General features: G+C 32.3%; 1 protein-coding gene across 1 annotated transcript in view; it reads right to left on the minus strand.

The window, feature by feature from the left end:
• The window catches only part of ARHGAP15 (Rho GTPase activating protein 15), a 584,899-nt gene that overhangs the window by 274,200 nt on the left and 290,292 nt on the right, over window positions 1-20,407 (minus strand). Inside the window, exons 7-8 of the mRNA XM_016136367.2 lie at window positions 15,189-15,287; window positions 13,764-13,893 (exon numbers count right to left, since the gene is read on the minus strand). Coding sequence (XP_015991853.1) covers window positions 13,764-13,893; window positions 15,189-15,287 — 229 coding nt within the window. The remainder of the gene's footprint in view (window positions 1-13,763; window positions 13,894-15,188; window positions 15,288-20,407) is intronic.

Raw genomic sequence — 20,407 nt, forward strand, 5'->3', positions numbered from 1 at the left:
CTTCCACATTCCTCCCAAACTACCAAGAGGATTGTATCTGTATTAATTGCAAACAGCAGACAATCCTCTGTGTATCATGAAAACTCAGAATCAGCATCATCCAGCCATGCACCTATAATTTGAGATCTCATCTGAATATTTTTCACAAGGGGCTTCACATCCAATGTAAATTGAAGTGGCAAAGGAGGAAAGTTGTAATTGTTGCATCTCCCTATTAAAAAAGTTTAACAAGTCAAATTCATTCCTGCTGATTTTTACTTAGTTGAGTCTTAGCTAACTGAATGAAGAAGATAAATCAAGCCACTTGCAGATTTTCCTAATGGTGCAAAGTTTGGCACCCTGAGGATTGTGGAAATGTCTATTACTATACTTGTAAAGAAGAGAGGTGGAACAAGACTGTGGGTGGCTATATCCATATCAGTGATTTGTTACCCCTGAATCCACTTAGTCATTTCCGGATAAGCACTTCCGTGCCAAAGTTTACGGTCATTTCAGTTTAAGAACAGAACAAGGTACCTCTTAACATACAAAATAGATTATTATTTGAAGAAATAGGCATTTTTCCCTGAGTTTTCCAGAAAACTATAAAATTTGAGTTTATGCATTTAAAAGTATCATTGAAATTTACCTACATATGTTAATTTCTGACTTTCTGAGATCCATTTGCTTTTAGGGAAAAAAAGATGTTCTACTGTTAAAGTTTATTTGAGCATTTGAGGTTTAAAATGAAATAAACATGTAGTAGTATATCAGATATATAATTTTTTTAACATTAAATTTTCTCTGTATAATTGAAGAGCTACTTTGTAGATAGCTTAATTTTTGTTCAAACACAAATTAGAATCAATTTTCTGGGGAAAAATAATCAGTATAGCTCCTGTCCTCTACAACAAAGAAAATACATTTGTAGACATATTCTGGAAATTTAAATCCCTCAATGCTCTTTTGAGCAAGTCCAAGGAGATTTGAAGACTGACATTTTGTACTTTACTATTCCCAAGAGGCGTTTGTATGATCATCTTTACTGAAGTCGCTCCCATCCCTGCTGAATTAATATGCATTTTCGTTAACTAATCTTGAAACAACAGGAATAAAGTTTATCCAGGTCTTTTATACCTCAGAGAACAAAACAAATACTACAAATCTTTAGAGAGAAAGGATATACAAAAGGGCTTGAGGTGAATATTTCAAAGCAAATACTCTTTAAATGATGTGCAAATTATTTCAGCTCTTGAGCATGATTTATGAAAGGGATTAGCCCACTGAAATAAGAACCAAGTTTAAACTGTTGGGTTTCAAAGTCAGAGATGAGAAGTGCTTGCAAGAAAAGGAAGGAGAAAGGCGATAATAATTTAGAGGTGGGATTTGTTTTAATTTTTCCCCTTACTGACTCACCTTAAATTGTCACCAATTGTTCTTAACTGCAGTATAAAATATGCATTTCTAATTTTCTATAAAGCTAAGAGTATAATAATTAAGAAATGATACTGGAATTGTATTTCAGCAATAAGATCTCTACTCACCATGTAAAAATGTAATTACAACTGTTAATATTTAAACAACACTATTCACACTGGAAAGAATAACTTCTGAGTTTTGTGTCAGAAAACATTTTTTTCAATTCACAAGTCACATCTATAATAACACAATATAATACATTCAAATATTTCAATATGCTCTTCAAGTAATAGTTAAAAGCTTCTCCTAAGGCTTATGAAAATGATTGGTTTTAGGTAATTGTAAAGATTATTAAGTGAGCTCACTTCTTATGATTCCATAATGACCTGCTGTTCTGAAAGGTAAAGGAAATTTTAATGATCCCACTCACATGTGATTAATATCTAACACTTCTTGACTAAAAATCTAGATTTTATTCAATAAAAATGAGTTAAGCAAAGATTCTATGGGTATTCAGCCAAACTTTTCTGTGGAATCAGTAATGCATAATTTAAAAATAAGGTTGGAAACTCAATAACAAACTCAAGTAACAACTAGGGAAAAAAAATAGAAGATTAATTACTCTTATGTAAGCATCCCAGAGTAATAAAGCTAAATAAGTGAAGTGAATCCAGGCACTACTAAAGTTTAGAGGAAACTCTTTCAATCTCATTACTATCCAACAAATTTTAAGAAGACTGCATATTTAGAGGCAAATTTATGAGGAAGATTTTTACTTAGAAAAGAATTATCATTTTCCCATTTCAATTTCCCTTTACAAGACTAGATGGTGAGCTTGAGGAAAGTATGCTTTATTTCAGAAAATTTCAGAAATAGTCATTATCAGCTCTTCCCAGTGAATGAAACCTAATACTACTAGAAGGATTAACAAGTCTTTTGAATCTATGCTTTATTTTTTGATAACTAAATTGTGAGCCTACTTCTGTGTTTTTTGCAATTTTCAAAACAACTTGACTGAAGTGCAGGATGGTGGGCCTTCATTGCTTTGGCAGGCACAGCAGATAAACTTACTTTATGAGTAAAACAGCTAAGCTATGGCTTATTCATAATTATGACAACTAACCTAAAAAGCTATGGGAAGTGAATTTAAGTACTCAAGAACAATATAAAAATAAAAGGCATTTAAGCAATAAAATACTATTACTTTTGCATTTGAAATAACAAAAAGACTACATATGAGACTATATTTCCAAAAGAAGAGTAAAATGGAAAATAAAGGGTAAATAGAATTTTCGATGGACTTTGCACATTAGAATATCCAGGGAATTCATGGATTACTTCCAAGAAATTGTTTGAGCTTTGGCTTCTTGACTGTTTTAGTGAGGGTAGTTTATTTTTGGCTTAATTTTCATTGTTGTTTGGCTAGAGTTGTTGACATTTTGACATGGATAGTTCAGAGTTCATGATGTGGGTGTGGCACAGGCAAAAGTTACAAGAAAACTCTAAGTCCCAGTTTTGTCTCAGTCTGAAATCATGGGTTGAAAGGGGTTATAAGATTAAATAAATATTAGCCGTCAAAATCATTGTCATGGTATGCCCAATAGAATAATAACCACATGCAGGGTTATTTTATTCAAAGGCCGACTAAATAACTTCTACCTAAGTAGGTCTTGTCAAAGTCTGAAAAGCCACTCTGGCTTTGGACTTTCAAAAATATCTACTTAGAGTATTTTTTTTTTTCATATAGTAGTATGCTTCTCAAAATTTAATGTGCATATAAATCACCTAACAAAATGCAGATATTGTTTAGTAGGTTTGAGGTGGGCCATAGAATTCTGTATTTCCTAATAAACTCTCAGGAAATATTGTTGCTGTCGGTTCATGAACCACACTTCGAGTAGCAAGAATCTGGTAGGATTTTGAAAGAATGAGATATAGGATTCAAATTCTGCTGTACTCCTAGGCATCCTGATGTTTTTTTCCAAATTACAGAAGCAAAAGATATTTGGGAACTGCCAAGAATCCCTCCAATACAGGATAAGAAAACCTATCAATATCTCCTCAGAAATCTGGAATCTTTTCCCTTCTCCATTTTCATCGCTTAGTTTCAGCCTGCGTTGCTACTCGGTCCACTATAATAGTTTCCTAATTTATCTCCCTACCTCCAATCTTTCATTCACTTTTGTGCTGTCTCTTTGCCATTCTCCAAATTCCCACCAAATTATTACTCTGAGTATCAGATCTGTTAATCTTATGCCTGCAAAAAAGTCTATTACTAGGCTCCCATTACTTAGAGTATAGAGTCTAAATTTCCTAACATTCCATGCAAGGCCCTGTGCCAATGTTCTGTGTTCATTCCAACCTGATTTCCAGTTGTTCCTCTAATATTTTATGTACTCTAGGCTCACTAATCTTTTGCTATTCTCCAAACACTTTATACTCTATAGTTCTTTCTTTCTTATCCTAATATGTATCTATTTTTTCCTCCGCCATTCCTTTCTCTTCAATTGAATGAAAAGATCAACATTAAACTCCAGGAAATAAGCACCTTTATTTCCCTTTATTAGCTGCTTTCCCTGCCTCTCTCTCCCCATCTCCTACCTGTGTTTAGAGAAATCACTTTCCAGAATTATAACCTATACTCAGGTCCTTGTCTCAGGAACTGCTTCAGGAGGAACCCAAACTAAAACACTGATAAAGAGGTCAGTGCCTCACATTTCAACCTTTCCCTTAATTTCTTACACATAAAATTTATAATTGATTTCTTCTCTTCATCACTCGCTCAGACATTTAATTGAACATGGATATATTTGAGACTCTGTCCTAGGCAATGGAGATGAGGAGGAGTAATCATCAGAAGCTCGTGGTTTATACCCTTCAGGCACTTACAGTCTAATGGAATAGAGAGATCTTGGCTTCAGCAAATGATTGAAGAAGTAAGGCTTGGTCAGCTAGGATTGCTTCTCCCAGATATCAAAATCCCTTCATTCAGGCAGAGCCAACATGATGAGCATCCAGGTATGCCAGCCTGTCAATGAGGTGTGCTTTGGTGACACCAGACTTTCATCATGTTTTAGTTCCTGCCTTATAAATGGCTCTATATTTATGTGGTTTTGATATTTTTACTTCAGTCAAAAAAAGCCATATCTTTATCAACAGATGTGTTATAATACTTTAGTTGATTCTAATATATTTAAGAATATATATGTATACATACATATATAAATACATGTATACAGATATAAAAGAATAAAATTAAAAATTTTCCTTGTTTTTAAGTGATTACATAACAGTTAAAATTCTACAACTATATTATTTTACTACTTTATACAAAATGGAAAAAAGGCAACTAACACAGTAAAGTTTAATCTCTAGAGTTTGTTACACAATGTTTATAACCAGGAATGGTAAAACTGAGCATTTATTCCTTATTACACTCAGAGACCCTTAAGGAAACTAAAGGTAAAAGTATGTATGATCCTCTTAGTCAATAGAATAATGAATATATTTTTTAAAAGTAAGTCTTCAGTAAATTACACATTCATTTAATCATTTTTTTGCCAACTGTTTAAACCATTGGCAAAGTGCAGTCTTGTTAAATTTCTAAAGAGAGAAACTGATGTATTTATAGTAGACAAATAAAAGTCATGGTTATTTCACTCACACTACACCTACTTAGAAATTGTTATATCTAATATTTGTATTAAAATATAAATCTACAAAGTTCTTGGGTATATTTTGATCCAGTGTATTCATTATCTTTAGATATAACATATATATTATCTACTTAGATCATTTATATATTTATATATCTCTATCACTTTATATTCATAGAAAAAGTACCCGTTATATTTATCTGGAAAGTCAGTTTCAAGAAACCTAAAGAACTTGTCTAAATCTTATATCTAGAATATCCTGGAGGTAAATTTTCTGATTTTTAGACCTAAATTTCTGATATAATCACATACAACCTTCTGAAGAGGGTACATACGACGCTTTGATAACTTTTGTGTTAAACTGGAATTTAAAAGATGACCTTGAAGAAAATTATTTTCAGAGTTTTCTAAAAATTATCAAAACTACTACTTTTTTTTTGCACATTACATAGTTTGTCTTTTTTTCTTTCTACAATAGAGTCTTGAAAATGCTAAGAGCCCATAGAAGAGTCCCAAGATTAAGTTTTCTCTCAAATAAAATAGGAGGCTAGAAGTCGTGATAGAAATATTTCTCTAGGTTAAAAGATGCTAAGAAGAGATTAACTTTGAGTGAAGAAACTAGGATTTTCTTTTTCCCTTTCCCAGGATCTTAGTCATTTTTATTTTTATTGTGTAATAAAGCACCTATTTGTACACGATTTTTCTAGGCACAGTACATAAGACCTGCACAAAATATACCATTGTTTGTGATTTACAGTTCTAAGAGAAAATTGAGAGAGACACATAATAATCTTAAAATAGTTTAAGTAGTCAAGGATAAGAAATAATTTATTGTTATTCTACAAAACAAGTTTCAGGAATTCCACCTTCATTGTTTAGCACAGAATGAGAAGCACATTATGATGATCAGTTGAATATTCTCATAATTCATTTACTTATTTAACTCTGCACAGTTCTGAGTACAGTGGAAAATATACATGAAACTTTTGACCTCCCTAAAACTTAACTATCAATAGCCAACTGTTGACCAAAAGTGAAAGGGAAGCTTTTCTGATAACATAAACAGCCATCGACACATACTTTGTAAGTCATATGTATTAGATACTATATTCTTACAGTATAAGTAAGCTAAAGAAAAAAAAATACTAACAAAATCATACGAAAGAAAAATAAATTTTCAGTTTTTATTTTAAAAAGTCTGCATGTAAGTGGGCCTGCGTAGTTCAAAGCCTTGTTGTTCAAGGGTCAACCATATCCTCAGCTAGCATCAAGCCACTCTGCTACTTGCAGATATACAGATAAACCAGACAGAATCCTTTTCAGATTCTGGTAGTCTAGGATAGACAAAGAACCAGCTGTAATTAGCTTGCTATAACACATTTTAGCAATTGACATGATAAAGGTATACACTGAACATGACAGGAAAACTAAGGAGGATCACCTAACTTACCACAGAGTTCTGGGAAGGTTTTCTGGAGAAGGTGTGGCCTGAGCTGAGTCTTACAGAATGTTAATTTAGCTAAGAGAAGGTCTTGACTTTAAGGTAAAAGTTAGCATAGAGTAATGTGCATCAGAAATTATAGAAACTATTTCTTTGGAACATAAATCATGAGTCAGGGAGTGGTGGGGAAAAATTGAAGAAGGAGATACAGGTCATAAGAGCATTCTACTGAGGAACTTGAACTTGAGCCATTCCAATACAGTAATTTGATTAGAAATTGTTATTCAAAGGACAGTTTGAATAGGACACCATCTTGGATGGCATTATCCCAGTCCTACATTTTCTATTTGGCCATTGCATCTCCTAATTTGCTTCTATTTTTCTAGACCAATTAATTGTGTATATAAAAGGTTATATTTATTTACATTAGGGAAATTGGGTAGCAGAAGTATTTTGCTTCAGGTCTATTTAAATAATCAAAGAAAGATGAATTGACAGACTGAGTTAATATCTCTCATACTCTGGGGTAGAAGAAATACCTCATTCTCCTTAAATTGATGTGAGCTTTACTATGAGTATTAAGAAATAATACTCCAAGAAAATCTCATAGATTATATATCTTCATAATATATTTTTTCCTAAGTATACCATTAGGCTTATGTGAGATACTCAAATAAATGCAGCAGAAGCAAATTACTTTCTTTTATGATTTTCAAGAACAGCAGCATTATTCCTACGCTCCAGAAACAAAAAGGAGTACACCAAATAAATCTCATATACAGAAAGAGGTGATCACTTGTACTCAAAAGGATGTTTTTCTCTGCAAAGAGATTCACCGTAAGAATGCCTGAAATCTAATGTTTAGCTAAAATACTTTAAACTTGATATGACAAGAGTGAACAAATATTATATGCTTAACTTTACAAAGAAAGGTTAGTATATGCCTGTTCTAGGGTCATGGAATAACCAGAAGGAAACTTTCAGAGGAGACCAAAGAGCATTTTTTTCCCTATTGTTTATCATTGCAGTAGTGTATTAATGTTAAGGAATTATTGCTTGAGAAATAGAGCAAAAAGCCCTCTGTAGTTGGCCTGTTATTGGAAGAAAGATGCCATTTGACCTAATGAAATCAGAAATTGATTAAATGCAGTTCATCTAAGGGGAAATATAGTCACGGAGTTACTGCTAGGGTCAGGAGGAGATGGGGTGATCTAGTGTTTGAGTGCTGATAGGGTTAGATAGACTTTCAGAGTAGCTGATGCTACAAGATACATGACAATGGACACCCACAGGTCAGAAGGCAAGATCATCCCCTTAGATGGGAAAGAAGAGATTAATCAGAACATTATTTGCTCAGCTTATAACTAACTTCTCTTATTATATGATTCATGAAAAACTGAATGTTTTGAAGAAACTACAATCTATGGGTCCCAGAAAAGTTGGGGTTGCTGCTAACTATCTTGGGAACACATTTCAGAGCAATCACTGCAGTCACACAGTGCCTCAGCAAAGCCCTGGAACCTTTGTGAATAATACTATTTTGACAAAGTAATTCGAATCCCTGATTATCAAGTATGTATCTAATTTTTACTGTTTTTTTTCTTATAATGTTTAAATCATTCAGCTTTAGCAACATTAATTTTTATTTAAAACTTTTCATTCTTTTTCCACCAACTAGAATACTTTGAAGTAGTAATAATAATAATAATAATAATAATAATAATAATAATAAAAACTCCCTTAACCATTGGAAAACAATCAAGAAGAGGATTGACATTCATTGTTCCTTAGATATTGTCTATAACTATAGTAAGACAAACTTACTTTTATTTTCACACTTTAGTGCAATAGTTTATTTTTCTCAGGTGGCTATTTTATGAAACTGGTGTCAGGATAGAAATATTGATTTTAGGACAAAAAGTCAAATGACTGACCATCTTACCCAAATCAGAAAACTTTGTCCTCTTGACAACACAATAACCCATAATATTCTATACAAATATTATGACTTTTTGTTTCCACATTAGAGCTTTTCAGTTTCTTCAGAGCTAGATATAATTTATTTCTACAACTTTAATATTGTCTTTATTTTCTTGGCAGATGGTTTATTCATCTTATTATTTTCATGGATTGGCAAGATTAGTCTGTTTTATACAAAATACTTAAGAAGAAACTTTAAAATATGTATCTATGAGTCTCCAGAAGAGGCTTCACAATATGTGTTTAAACCAATGGTTAATTACATATTTATCCAAGAAACTAGTATGACTTATCCATTTTGAATAATAATAAACATCTTAGAAATTTTCTTAATTAGTTACCAGAGAAGTCACGAGTAAAAAATATATTGGCTTTTGCGGGGGGAAAAAACAGAAAAAACAATGAGTTATCAATGCTTTGTATTTAAAGAGGTCAATGTATTTCATATTCACAAAATTTGATCTTTCTTTAAAGGTTTTAAAATCACAAATAGAAAAAATATATATTCTTTTATTGAATTATGAACATGAGTAATGCCTAACGTGTGTGTGTGTGTGTGTGTGTGTGTGTGTGTGTGTAGTTTGTGTTTAGTTTGTGAAACTTTCCAAATATACAGAAAACAATAGCATCATGACCATTCAAATAGACACCACCTAGATTCATCAAATGTTGACAATGCCAGACTTAATCTGTCATTACAGATATTTCTTACAAAAAACATCTGCCTTTGCTGAGGATTTATTTTCTACCCATGTTGCAAAAACTTCCTCTCCAGTCCTCCATTCTCTCTTTTCCCCATTATTTCTCTGGTTTAGAGGCTCTGCAATTTCTGATTGCCACCACAGATTTTCAGAGTTTAAGATCCTCCTAGTCAGAGCCATTCTGAGAATTCTAATTGCTTTGTAGGGTTCGTGCAAGGGCAGGGGAGAAGGAAAAGAGAAATCAGATGGAAAGCAATGTTATAAGGAAGTCTTAGCTTCTAAGATCTGGGGTGCAACAAAAACAGAATGAACTATTCCCTAGAAATAACATTCTAGGGAATGATTGTATAAGGTTCAGGTGTGCTTTTGTGGTTTGTACATGATTTCCTTATGAAAATATGTTGAGATCTGAGCAACCAGTTTACAATTGGATTTCGAGTCTGCTTATGGTCATGGATGGCCAGTATTATCATTATTTAGATGGGTACAAAAACTAACTGCCTTCTCTATTACATTTTTTTTTTGAAGGCAAACTTTTAAACAAAAATTACCATTAAAGGTTCATAACACTTTCACTTTGTACGTTATATAACTATTTTAATCCAATTTTTCCATTTCTATCTTTATTCCTATAACCTTCTTCATACACTCTTATTATATACATTACTAAGCAGCTATGGAATTGGAAAATCCATATCTAAATACTTTTAGGATTTAACCCGGAACACATTTTTTTATGATAATTTAATCAAATGACAGATAAAAGGAAACACATTTCCTTTTATTTCTCTTGACTTCTGCTTTTATTCTTATAACTCATGCTTATTTTCAGATGCTTATTTATAATACTAAAAATATTGCCTTTATATAAAAGTAATCCAAGGTCTCCACTCATGGATTTTATAGTTTAGCAATTGATTAACATGAGATATATTACTCCTAAAGCATAACCTAAATACAAAAATAATTTTAAAAAACTGAAAGCACAGATGAGTGGAGTCAAGAATTTTTGTGGTGCACTTTCAGGTGTATCTGTTAAAGAAAAACAATGAATACATGAATGAATAAATAAACTAAAGCTATGTCTAAAGGAATAGTGAACTGGCTAGAAGCTGGGTCTTTTCCATCAACTGGAACTTCTTAATGACATGTTCTCCTGGGTATAAAAGAATCAAGAGTATCTCTTGGCTCCCTTCTACTATTTTCTGGTGTGCTGCTCCAAAGAATGCCCTGGCTGCCATTTTCACCTGGGTAGTCGCCAGGGGAAAGACCAGCTGCTCATATTTGCAGCTATGGCTCCCTTATCCGATCTTGGCTCCTTTCCCCTATCTTCTCTACACTCAGGGAGAGGATGTCAAGTATATACGTCCTGCTCCCGTCTTCCATCAGACACCACCCTTGGCTCATGCCCTATTTTGATGCCATCTGCTTAGGGACATAGAGGATAATAATAAGAGCTTTTACTTATTGAGTGCCTGCTGTGAGCTAAGTATTTACATATCTAATTTCAAATTCTCACGTGATCTTGCAAGGACAGTATTAAGCCCATTTTTATAGATCTAGAAAATGAAGCTCAGAAAAGTTATGAAACCCCTCCAAGGTTATCTGATGCAGGCTCATACTTCAGACTTCCTCTTTGCCATCGGTTGAAGATACTTCTTTTTCCCTGGAAAAATATGTTAGCATTTTCTTCGATTGACTCTCTACTTTCCATAACAGCCGTCCCTGGAGAGCTGCTCTCCACTCTCATCCCATGCTGGTGTCCTGAACTTCCCACAGTGATTTGGCCCTTACACTGAATTTTCTGGCTTCTTGTCTGTTAGATTCAACTGATATCTTAAAATATCTGATTAGTACTTAATAGTGTTGGCAGGTTAGAATCATATTTTAAAAAGAAAAGTATATTTAAGCATTAACTTCCTGAATTTACTCACTGAAAGCACATTTTTCCCCCATGTTGTACAAAAAACTGGACAATGAAATGACCACCTGTTAGCTGCTAATGATGTTCACATGCTTTTAAAAAAGTAATTCTGGCTTTATCTGTCTACAATCTTGGCGACAAAACTCGTGGGAACATCAAGGGCACAGGAAGCCAAAGGCAGCAAACTGACAATAAAGTTTGTGCTTAGACTACTAATAAGGAAGGAGAAACTGTGAATCTCTAATTCTACATAATTATTTAATCTCAAGAGGGTAACATAAAACTGAATGCATGTTTTAAAAACCTAAGTTTGGGTGTTCAAATCTAGGACTGAGATCAGAGGAGTTTCACACAGCATATTTCCTACTTGAAAAAAAATATTTTAAAAAACATCAATGTAAAATGTGCCAATCACTATTTCAAATGCATAGTCTAATTTGATACTGTGTGGGTGGGTAAATCATTATGCTTCTCAAATGAAAATGAATATATCTATTACTTTGAATTAAGTTTATTCAGAATTTATATTCCAACTCAGAATTTATACTGAGTAAACTTAATTTAAAGTAATAGGTGGATATTAACTTACCCTACGTAGCAAAAAATATGCTAGCCCTAACAAAGACTTGTAACTATAAATATCCATTAAAACACAGAAAAGAAGCATTTTCTAAAATTAGGACTAGCATTAAAGATTAAATGACCCCTTTGTTTTAATAGTGAAATCAAAGTCCAAAGAAAATATCTGGTTTTAATTATTTTGCTAATATGTTTTTGGGTCCCTATTTAAGTTTACTGATTTCTATGGATCCCATTTTAATACAGTGTTTCCTTCCAAGTCCAAGGCTGATAAACTAAGTTTACCTTTTATTTGTTCTCTTCATAGTGTAATAGTTAAAAACACAGCCTCTAACATCAGATTGCTTGACTTTGAAACTTGTCTCCATAACTCGTGTTTATATAAGTTGCCTTAATTCTCTGTGCTTCATCTACAAAACAGGGTTAAAATAGTACCTACCTCTTTGGGTTAGCGGGATTATTAAGTAAGTTGTTATAAGACAGTCTCTTAGAACAATGCCTAGTAAACATTAAATGCCCAATATTTACTAGCTATCATTATTTTTTAACTGCAAAGGAAATGGTGAATATGAGATTATTATACATTTAAGTACATTTTGAAATGAAGAGTCAGTCATAAATGTCTTTTCCCTTGTCTTTAGACAGGATTGACTTTAAGCCCCAAATAAATAAATAATTGTCTTTCTCAACTAAAAATAAATTCTAAAGAGGAGTAGTTGATATTCTCTCTGTAGCAAATTTTTCCCCGGTATCATCCTAAAATATTTCACATGACTATTGAACAAACAATCCATTTGCCTCAATGTTTCTTAAACACACTTCTATGAACTTCTATTTTTTCCAGAGTTCCAGGCTTTAGAGGTATATCATGGTCTCCTCCAAAGCAGCAAGTATATCTGAGATTCTAGATCTACTGATCATTGCTCATACATCCTTTATATCTACTACAAAATAGTTACATAATTAACATTAATGATATACTCATAATTAAATTCTAATTCTAAAATCTTACCTTATGTTTGATCCTATACGAAGTAAAAGTGGAAAATGACCAGAGATTAAAGGGAAATGTTCCAATGAGACAATTCCAAACAGTACCAGCATGTGGTAAAATCTTTTTAAATGACGTTACTACCTCTCTACAATATCTTTGCAAAGCACCACGCAGTTCAATACATTAATACTAATCATTTTAAACTCCAATTTAACACAACTAAATATGTAGATATTCTGTTAGTAGGCCTTCTCTACTCACTGAATTCTCCCTAAATTAAAAAAGCTAATATGTAACTACATTGAACTTTTGGCAAAAGAAAATGGCAGAAAAATGGTGATTCCAAAAATTGTGTTAGTTAGATAGATAATCCAGTAAAGGTACTATAACTCTTGAGACTGGGAAATTAGATTTTCTCTGATTCCAAAGATATCTATTTCTTCTTTCAGGAAATTGAAATTCAAACCAACTCTATGAGGTAAGTGTGACACCTTTTAATATCACTCTTTTGTTGAGGAAGAAGCAGGTTGGGAAAGGTCAAGAGATATACTCAAGATGATGATAGCAGTGGCAAGGCTGGTCCTTTTTATTCCAAATTCATTTCCTATTAGAATTAGATGTGACTTTAGAGAACATTTAATTCATACTCCATATTTCTAAATCTTTTTGGTGGTCTGAAATTGTGGAAAGTTGCATAGCCTGATAGTTTAAGTTGGGCCAACTGTGATGGTCACTCATACAGCATTTAATGTGTGGAAATCAAATAGTCAGCACACCAAGGTCAGGAGGCGCTTGACATTCCCTGCTATTAAAATCAGTCACCAATCTGAACATCATGGTTATTACTCAGAGATTCAGAAGTTTGGTGTAAGAGGAGACCATAACCTTGGGACAATTATGCATTACCGACAATGAAGCAAGCAAAACATCCAGATTACTGTCCAGTGCATAAATTCCTGGCTAAAAAATGGCTACAGATCTTCCATGAGTACTATGAGTTTGGCTCAAATCTCATTTCAATGCATTTATATGTCATAAGCACTGCCTTTGGACAGAGTTAAAATGAGCAAGTAAAAAAAAAAATACTTACTTAAAGATTTTCTATGCTCTGGTTTCTGTTCTTTTATATCACTGTCATAGTGACTTAGCAACTCAGTACTGGAGGATCTCTTGATTTTGAACAATTCCAGGTTTCTGGGAAGACTACTTGGAGTCTTTGGCTGGAAATAACAAACAATTAGCTTGATAATTTTACAAAGAAGAAAGAATTTAAAAAATAGTTTGGAGATCTGTTTTGATGTTAGATTTAAAGGGAAGTTTAAAATAATTATTTTTGGGATGGGGCTTCTATGCTAAGCTTAATATTCAAATTTAATTATAGTTTTATATCTCTATCTATCTATCTATCTATCTATCTATCTATCTATCATCTGTGGTTCTTACCATATGTTTTATATTAATCTGAGAACTCCATATTCATTAACTCAATCATCACAGTATTCCTACGAAGTAGGTATTATTGTTACTATTCCTACTTTCCAGACAAGAAAACCAAAGCCAAAAGAGATAAGTAATTTGCCTAAGGCCACACAGCTAGTAAATGATAGAACCAATATTCAAACTCAGGCAGTTTGACTCCAGAATGCACTCTTAATAACAATAAACTCAATGTGTGTGTGGAGGGGAGCTGGGAAAGGAGGACTGGGGGTACACAAGCATTCGCACATGCCTGGAAAAGAGTATATATTGAAGATGGGGAAAAGTAAATTTGTTATTTTATTTTTAAAGTTGTAGTCCCAAAATGATATAATGAAAGACTGAAATTAAATAGCAATAAAATCACACAGAAGATGTATTTTCCTATTGTACACTTTATTAAAAGTTCTCAAAAATATTTTTTCCTCAATATTTTGCAAATATTAATGTCCTAAAATTAGATATTTAGTCTAGAATTAGAATCAGTATGAAATGAGTACTTTTAAATCATTTGGCTCTTTTATTAACATACTCTCAATGTGCGATTTAGGGTAATTTCATGAAGTTCTAGATATGTAATTTTCATGAGAAGAACAATCTAGCTTAGCTGGAAAAACAATGAAAATCAATACAAAAAAATATTATTTACTGGTATTATAACAGTGAGTATAGGCTTAAATATACATCAATATTTATTTTCAAGAATATGTATTACAGACTACATAAACTGAAAATGTGGAAATTCGGTAGTTATTAAGTGCTTGTGTGATTTTTACAGCCTCCAGTAAATGAATGTCCACGTTATTTCATAAAAAAATAAAATGAATGCACTCTGTTTTTAAAAGAGAGAAATCAAATAACATTTTGTTCCACAATTCCTGTCTGGTGAAATGTTTTTAGTGGACTCTGGTTAAGCTTAAAATGACTTACTATTTCTCAGTCCATAAGATCCATTTAAATGTGTGTTATATGCCTAAACAATAAGATTTAAGTGACTACATTTTAATTAATAAAGGTAACAGCCAAAACAAATACATACCAATCTGTCAATTGCATTTTTGATAGCGTGGAACCAATCCAATATGATGAAGTCAATATCTGACTGTAGAAGGAACTCATTTCCTGATACTGTTGTGATCTAAAAAAAGAAAAATTAACAGGTAAGCAACCCAAATCAAATAGATCCTTACATTTAAAAAATATATATCCTTTGAAAAAACACACTTTAATACACTGAAATATTTTCTCGTATTCCAGTAATTGTCTTTCTGGGAACTGAGAGACTAGGATCATTTTGAACTGCTCGCTATAAACTGTTTTTTCATTTCATAACTAATACATTATTGTTTTAATAATAGAATGATTAACTCAAAGTAGTACTAAAGCTGAATTACTCCAGCTCAAGGAGAAGCAAGCCAGGAAGTTCAGAATAATGCAGACAGTATCCACTTAAGTCAGAACCTCAGAAAAATGCACTCGGGTGTGTCAGAATTCATTCTGCACTTTTGGCTCTTTCCTGTTTGTCTTTTTCAAATCTAATAGTATCTCTATATTTGATTTCCTTTTATGGAGGGCTCTAAAACAGATTATTTACCAAAGAGACTAATGCAGACTTTTCTAAAAGGTCAATGAAATGAATAACATTTGGCTATTTCTACTTCCCTATCATAAGGATCTATAGGAAAGTAATAAAGGAGCAGTTTCCCCACAAAGGGAATATATTAGTATGGAAGTTTATTTACATATTTGAACATCTCATGGATAGTATTTATCAAACGAACATTCCAGACTTTCAGAGCTATTAAGTAGTTGGCAATATTTAGCATGTAACTATACATTTTTTCATTGCAGTGAATCTATTTTTCCCCAGAATTACAACAGGGGTGCAAGCCTATAGAAACAGAGCAATGCTCTTAATTTCACACATAAAGGGCCACTTAGAGAAGAATTTGATTAGAATGGGTGCGGACACGCTTTTTGCATTAGGCCATCACTCTGAACTGTGAAGATTTTTCCTTTGTATTATTGACTTTTTGTTTCAACAGGAAGATGAACATTTCCTGACTGCTGTCACAGATCAACCAAGGCTTCAGAGGTTTAGAGGACTGACATTTCAATGTACTCAATCAGAAGCTAGTCACCTCTTCTCAGCCTTACTTGCTCTAAATAGGAGGTGAACACTGAAATGTGGCACAGGTTCAGGGAATCACAAATCATGCTTCAGATGTCTCCATAATTCTACCATTAAAGTGACAATTATTACCCAGAATAGCTCACTCTGAAGGTTTCAATAATTCTATGGCAACATTTAATAACAATGATTTTGGAGTTTTAAAGAAATCTTTGTTAGACATACATAAATATTCATTTGTCATTTATTTTCAGAAAAACTATATAGAAATACAACATCACTCAGTACTATAATGCAACCATTCTTGAGTGAGATGAATTCCAACTTTTCACAGATGTAAGGAGAGGAACTATCCAAAGTATATGCAATTATGAGAAATAAAAGATTAGAAAATAAGAGCAAATTAATTACCCACACTAGAATTTGACAGATTACCAGGGTCAATCACTCTATTCTTTTTTTTTTTCACTCTGTTCTTAAGTAAAATTGTATCTAAAATTTGAGATGACTCAAAATAGCCTCCAGTCTTTTGTTTTATGTTTCCAGTAAAAGACAGTTAAGCTGATGTTTGCCTAATTATCTGAAAATGCTTGCAATGTTCTTTACTTACATAAAGTTCCAAATATTTACTTTATAAAGTGTTGCCACAGAAATAGTAATATCTAAAAATATAAGGTCACTTCTAACTAACCCAAGAAAACTAGTAACGTCCTTGACCTCTACCTTCATCCTAATCTAAATGTAAATATTTTGATTATGAATGTATTGTATAACTTCACAATTTGTTAACATACACAAAGAAAAATGAATTAGCCCAAACACAATCTACAGTCTATTTCCTTGCCATTATAAATAAACCATTATTAAAATTATGAAAAAGGAACATTTTCAAAGTACAAGAAAAACACATAATTAGATTTACTGTATTCTGAGGGTTTAAGAAAGAGCCAACATAGTTCTTTTCTCAGTCTAGTAAGTTCAAACAGTGATAAAATATAAGTACTTCAGCAGTGCATTTGCATTTTTGGTGCATGCTATGCAAAGATGATCTTTTACTGCGCACACAATCAAAAGCGGTGTATTTTAAAAGTTTATTTGTCCAAATAAATACTTTACTGCATTAATCGTATGTAATCAGTGATTTATAAATTCATTTTGAGAAATTGGATCAGAGAACTATATGAATGCAATTCATTCAAAAACATACTATCAGAGAGATACAGTTCACATCCTTCCCTCTGTCTTCCCACTAATCTTTTGAGTTACTAGGCAGTCTGGAGAAGTCTGCTACTGCTCTCTACAGTTTAAATGCATCTACTTCTTAATTACAGTCGGTAATTGACTTTGTTCTGCTCCATTCCAGTCACTCACAGGAAAGCAGTTTCGAAGCCTTTGACTGGTAAAGCCCATTTAATTCAGGTTCTCTATCCACTTTTTTGCATTGCCTCTTTAGGTTTTCTGATAAATGGTTTTCTCAATCATATTTACACTTTGAACAATCGAATTTTCAACACCCTTGGGGGAAAGAAAAGACATCAGTAAAGAACGTTTACTCTAAATCTTTTGATTGAACAACTCCTGATGACAATCTAAAGTGATGTAGAACTAATAATAGACATGAAAGATTTGATATTAAGCTATACTAACGTATTCTTTCTATATTATGTTCTATTTAAGTGACAGATGCTAGGGCAAAGTGGACAGAGAAAAAACTGATAGAAAGTATGATGAGTTTAGGTAAGATCTGCTGGCCTCCATTTTGCTTTCGAGCCTCCTTTTAGACAAATGTCTCTTGAAATCCCTTTTCTCCACCACGTCTTGCTTGGAAGGGGGTCTATCCTGGCACCAAAGTAGTCTTAATAAAATGTGCTAGTGTTCTCAATAGTAGATATCTTTATTTATCTGTCTAGGAAAATTTGCCCCAAACATTTTCACAGTAAAATAAGGATCAGTTTAAATTCTTGCTGGTAACAAATGTATGCCTAGAAAATTGTATACACATATCCACTGGGAAAATACAGAACAAACACATTCCTTAAATCTTTTTGCTGTTAATTCAACAATAGCCTTCTCTTGGGCTAAGAACCTAAGTCTTATCCTTGTTATAGTTCCTCTGAAGATGGAGACAGGTATATCAAATTCCAAACTTTGCTGATAAGAGGTGAGAAGAAATTTGTTTTTTAGATGTTATTTAACAAATGCAGTATTATTTTAAACTATTTTAAGCTATTTTAATAAAGTATTTTAAATGAGTTTTAATAAGTAGCATTTATGTTTATTTAAGTATTGCCCTTTTCAATATTTTCAATTAAATATCACCCTTGTCAATGTGAATTCTGGCAGTTAGTCTTTTCCATGTTAGATTTTAAATTAAATGAGAAATTAATATGTAGAATGGCATCTATACTATTAAAATTTTCCATAATTTGGTTTTCTAGAATAGAAGCAAAAAGTTTTAAAACTACAATATTTTTTCTGATTGCAATTTATTGTGGAGAATTTGGAAAACATAAAGAATGAGAAAGCAAATTAAACCTAGTCATAGCTTCACAAACACTGTAGACATTTTAGTTAATCTTTCAAAAATAATAGTAAATCTTTCATAAATAATACTAAAATAAATCTGATAATGATCATTGGACAACTTTATGCTATAGATAAAGATCTCACCAATAAAATATATTTGGTGTTTAAATATTATTGGCTACTTCTATTTCAGTTGACCTCAAATGTATATTGAGAGACTATCAAAGACACAAGAGATAATGAGTGACATGTGTTCCTTCTTTTATAGCAGCACTCTTACTATTATAGAATCAATCCCACAAATAATTCTTTGTTCAGGAAAATGAGAGGATTTGTTTCTGACCAAACATCACCCAGATCATCAACAATAACTAATTAAACATCCATTAAGTGCAAGGCGCATAGAATTTAGGGGTACACAACCCCCACCCTCAGGAGCTCACGATCTGTTTGGATAAATAGGACATATGCATATAAAATAAATAACAATAGAAAATTGCTTATACTAAGTCCCAATGTGAATGGCACAGACAATACTCATGTCAAGATTTCAGAGGAGGGAGTAATTACAGCAGACACATTTACATCATGGAATTATGCGTAAACTGTTGGTCATGATAGGTTATTTGTTAAAGGTTGATTGTATCAGAACTTTAGTATATTAAGGATATGAATACAACCACTTGGTATGCAAAGTGATATCAGCTTTAATGATCTCAAAGCACATAATAAACATTCTTCAAGTGCAGCTTCCCTCCACTATCATAAAGTAATTTTACAAATGAAGAAAATGAAGCAAATGAAGAAAATGAGAATGCCATTCTATCAAACTGACATCATTTTAAATGATAGAATTAAGAGATTACAAAGATCTTGATTTCTAGTTCACTAGTCCTTAGCAAACAGTTGTGTACAGTCAAGGACTCTGTGCATATGGGGAAAGAACAATGATGATTCTGGTTTTGGTTGTAAAATTTGGAATATAAACCTTAGACAAAAGTTGCATTTCTTCACTGTTATGCTAAAAATACCACACTTTTAAAAGATCGCCAACATCCTTATTCAGATTTTTTTTTCTCAAAAATAATCAGTATGCTGCTATGAAAAAATATATCTAAAATAGAATTGAGGCATTCAAAAAACTCCTTCAGAGCCTAAATGACAGCAAACAATCCCAAGTTTGAACTAAATATTTTTCACATTTCACTTAGGATCAATCTCTGACTATGAACCTAAGGAAAGTTTATTCCATATTAATGAAGCTGAAATAATATATAGAAAATGTGTAAAAAAAAATGCCGAACATCCAAAGAGACATAAAAAATGTTAAATAATGTAGCTACAGTCATCATGCAGGTAAGTAGATTACCCATTTAAAAGGAATGGAATGTAATTACTATTATTTTTGGAGATACTTTGGACTTCATAACGAAGTCATTATTTTGAATTAAGTATATATAAAAAGTTATGTCAAAACATACTAAATTCATTTAAAGTGAATATAAATTATTGCTGATATTAATTTTGGCCTTATCTTAATTGAATTCTAAAAGCAAAAATTATAGATACATATTTTGGCTACACCAGTGTGAGATATAAAG

This window comes from Rousettus aegyptiacus, unplaced genomic scaffold, assembly GCF_014176215.1.
Source record: "Rousettus aegyptiacus isolate mRouAeg1 unplaced genomic scaffold, mRouAeg1.p scaffold_m13_p_2, whole genome shotgun sequence".
In the NCBI taxonomy this organism is placed as follows: Eukaryota; Metazoa; Chordata; class Mammalia; order Chiroptera; family Pteropodidae; genus Rousettus; species Rousettus aegyptiacus.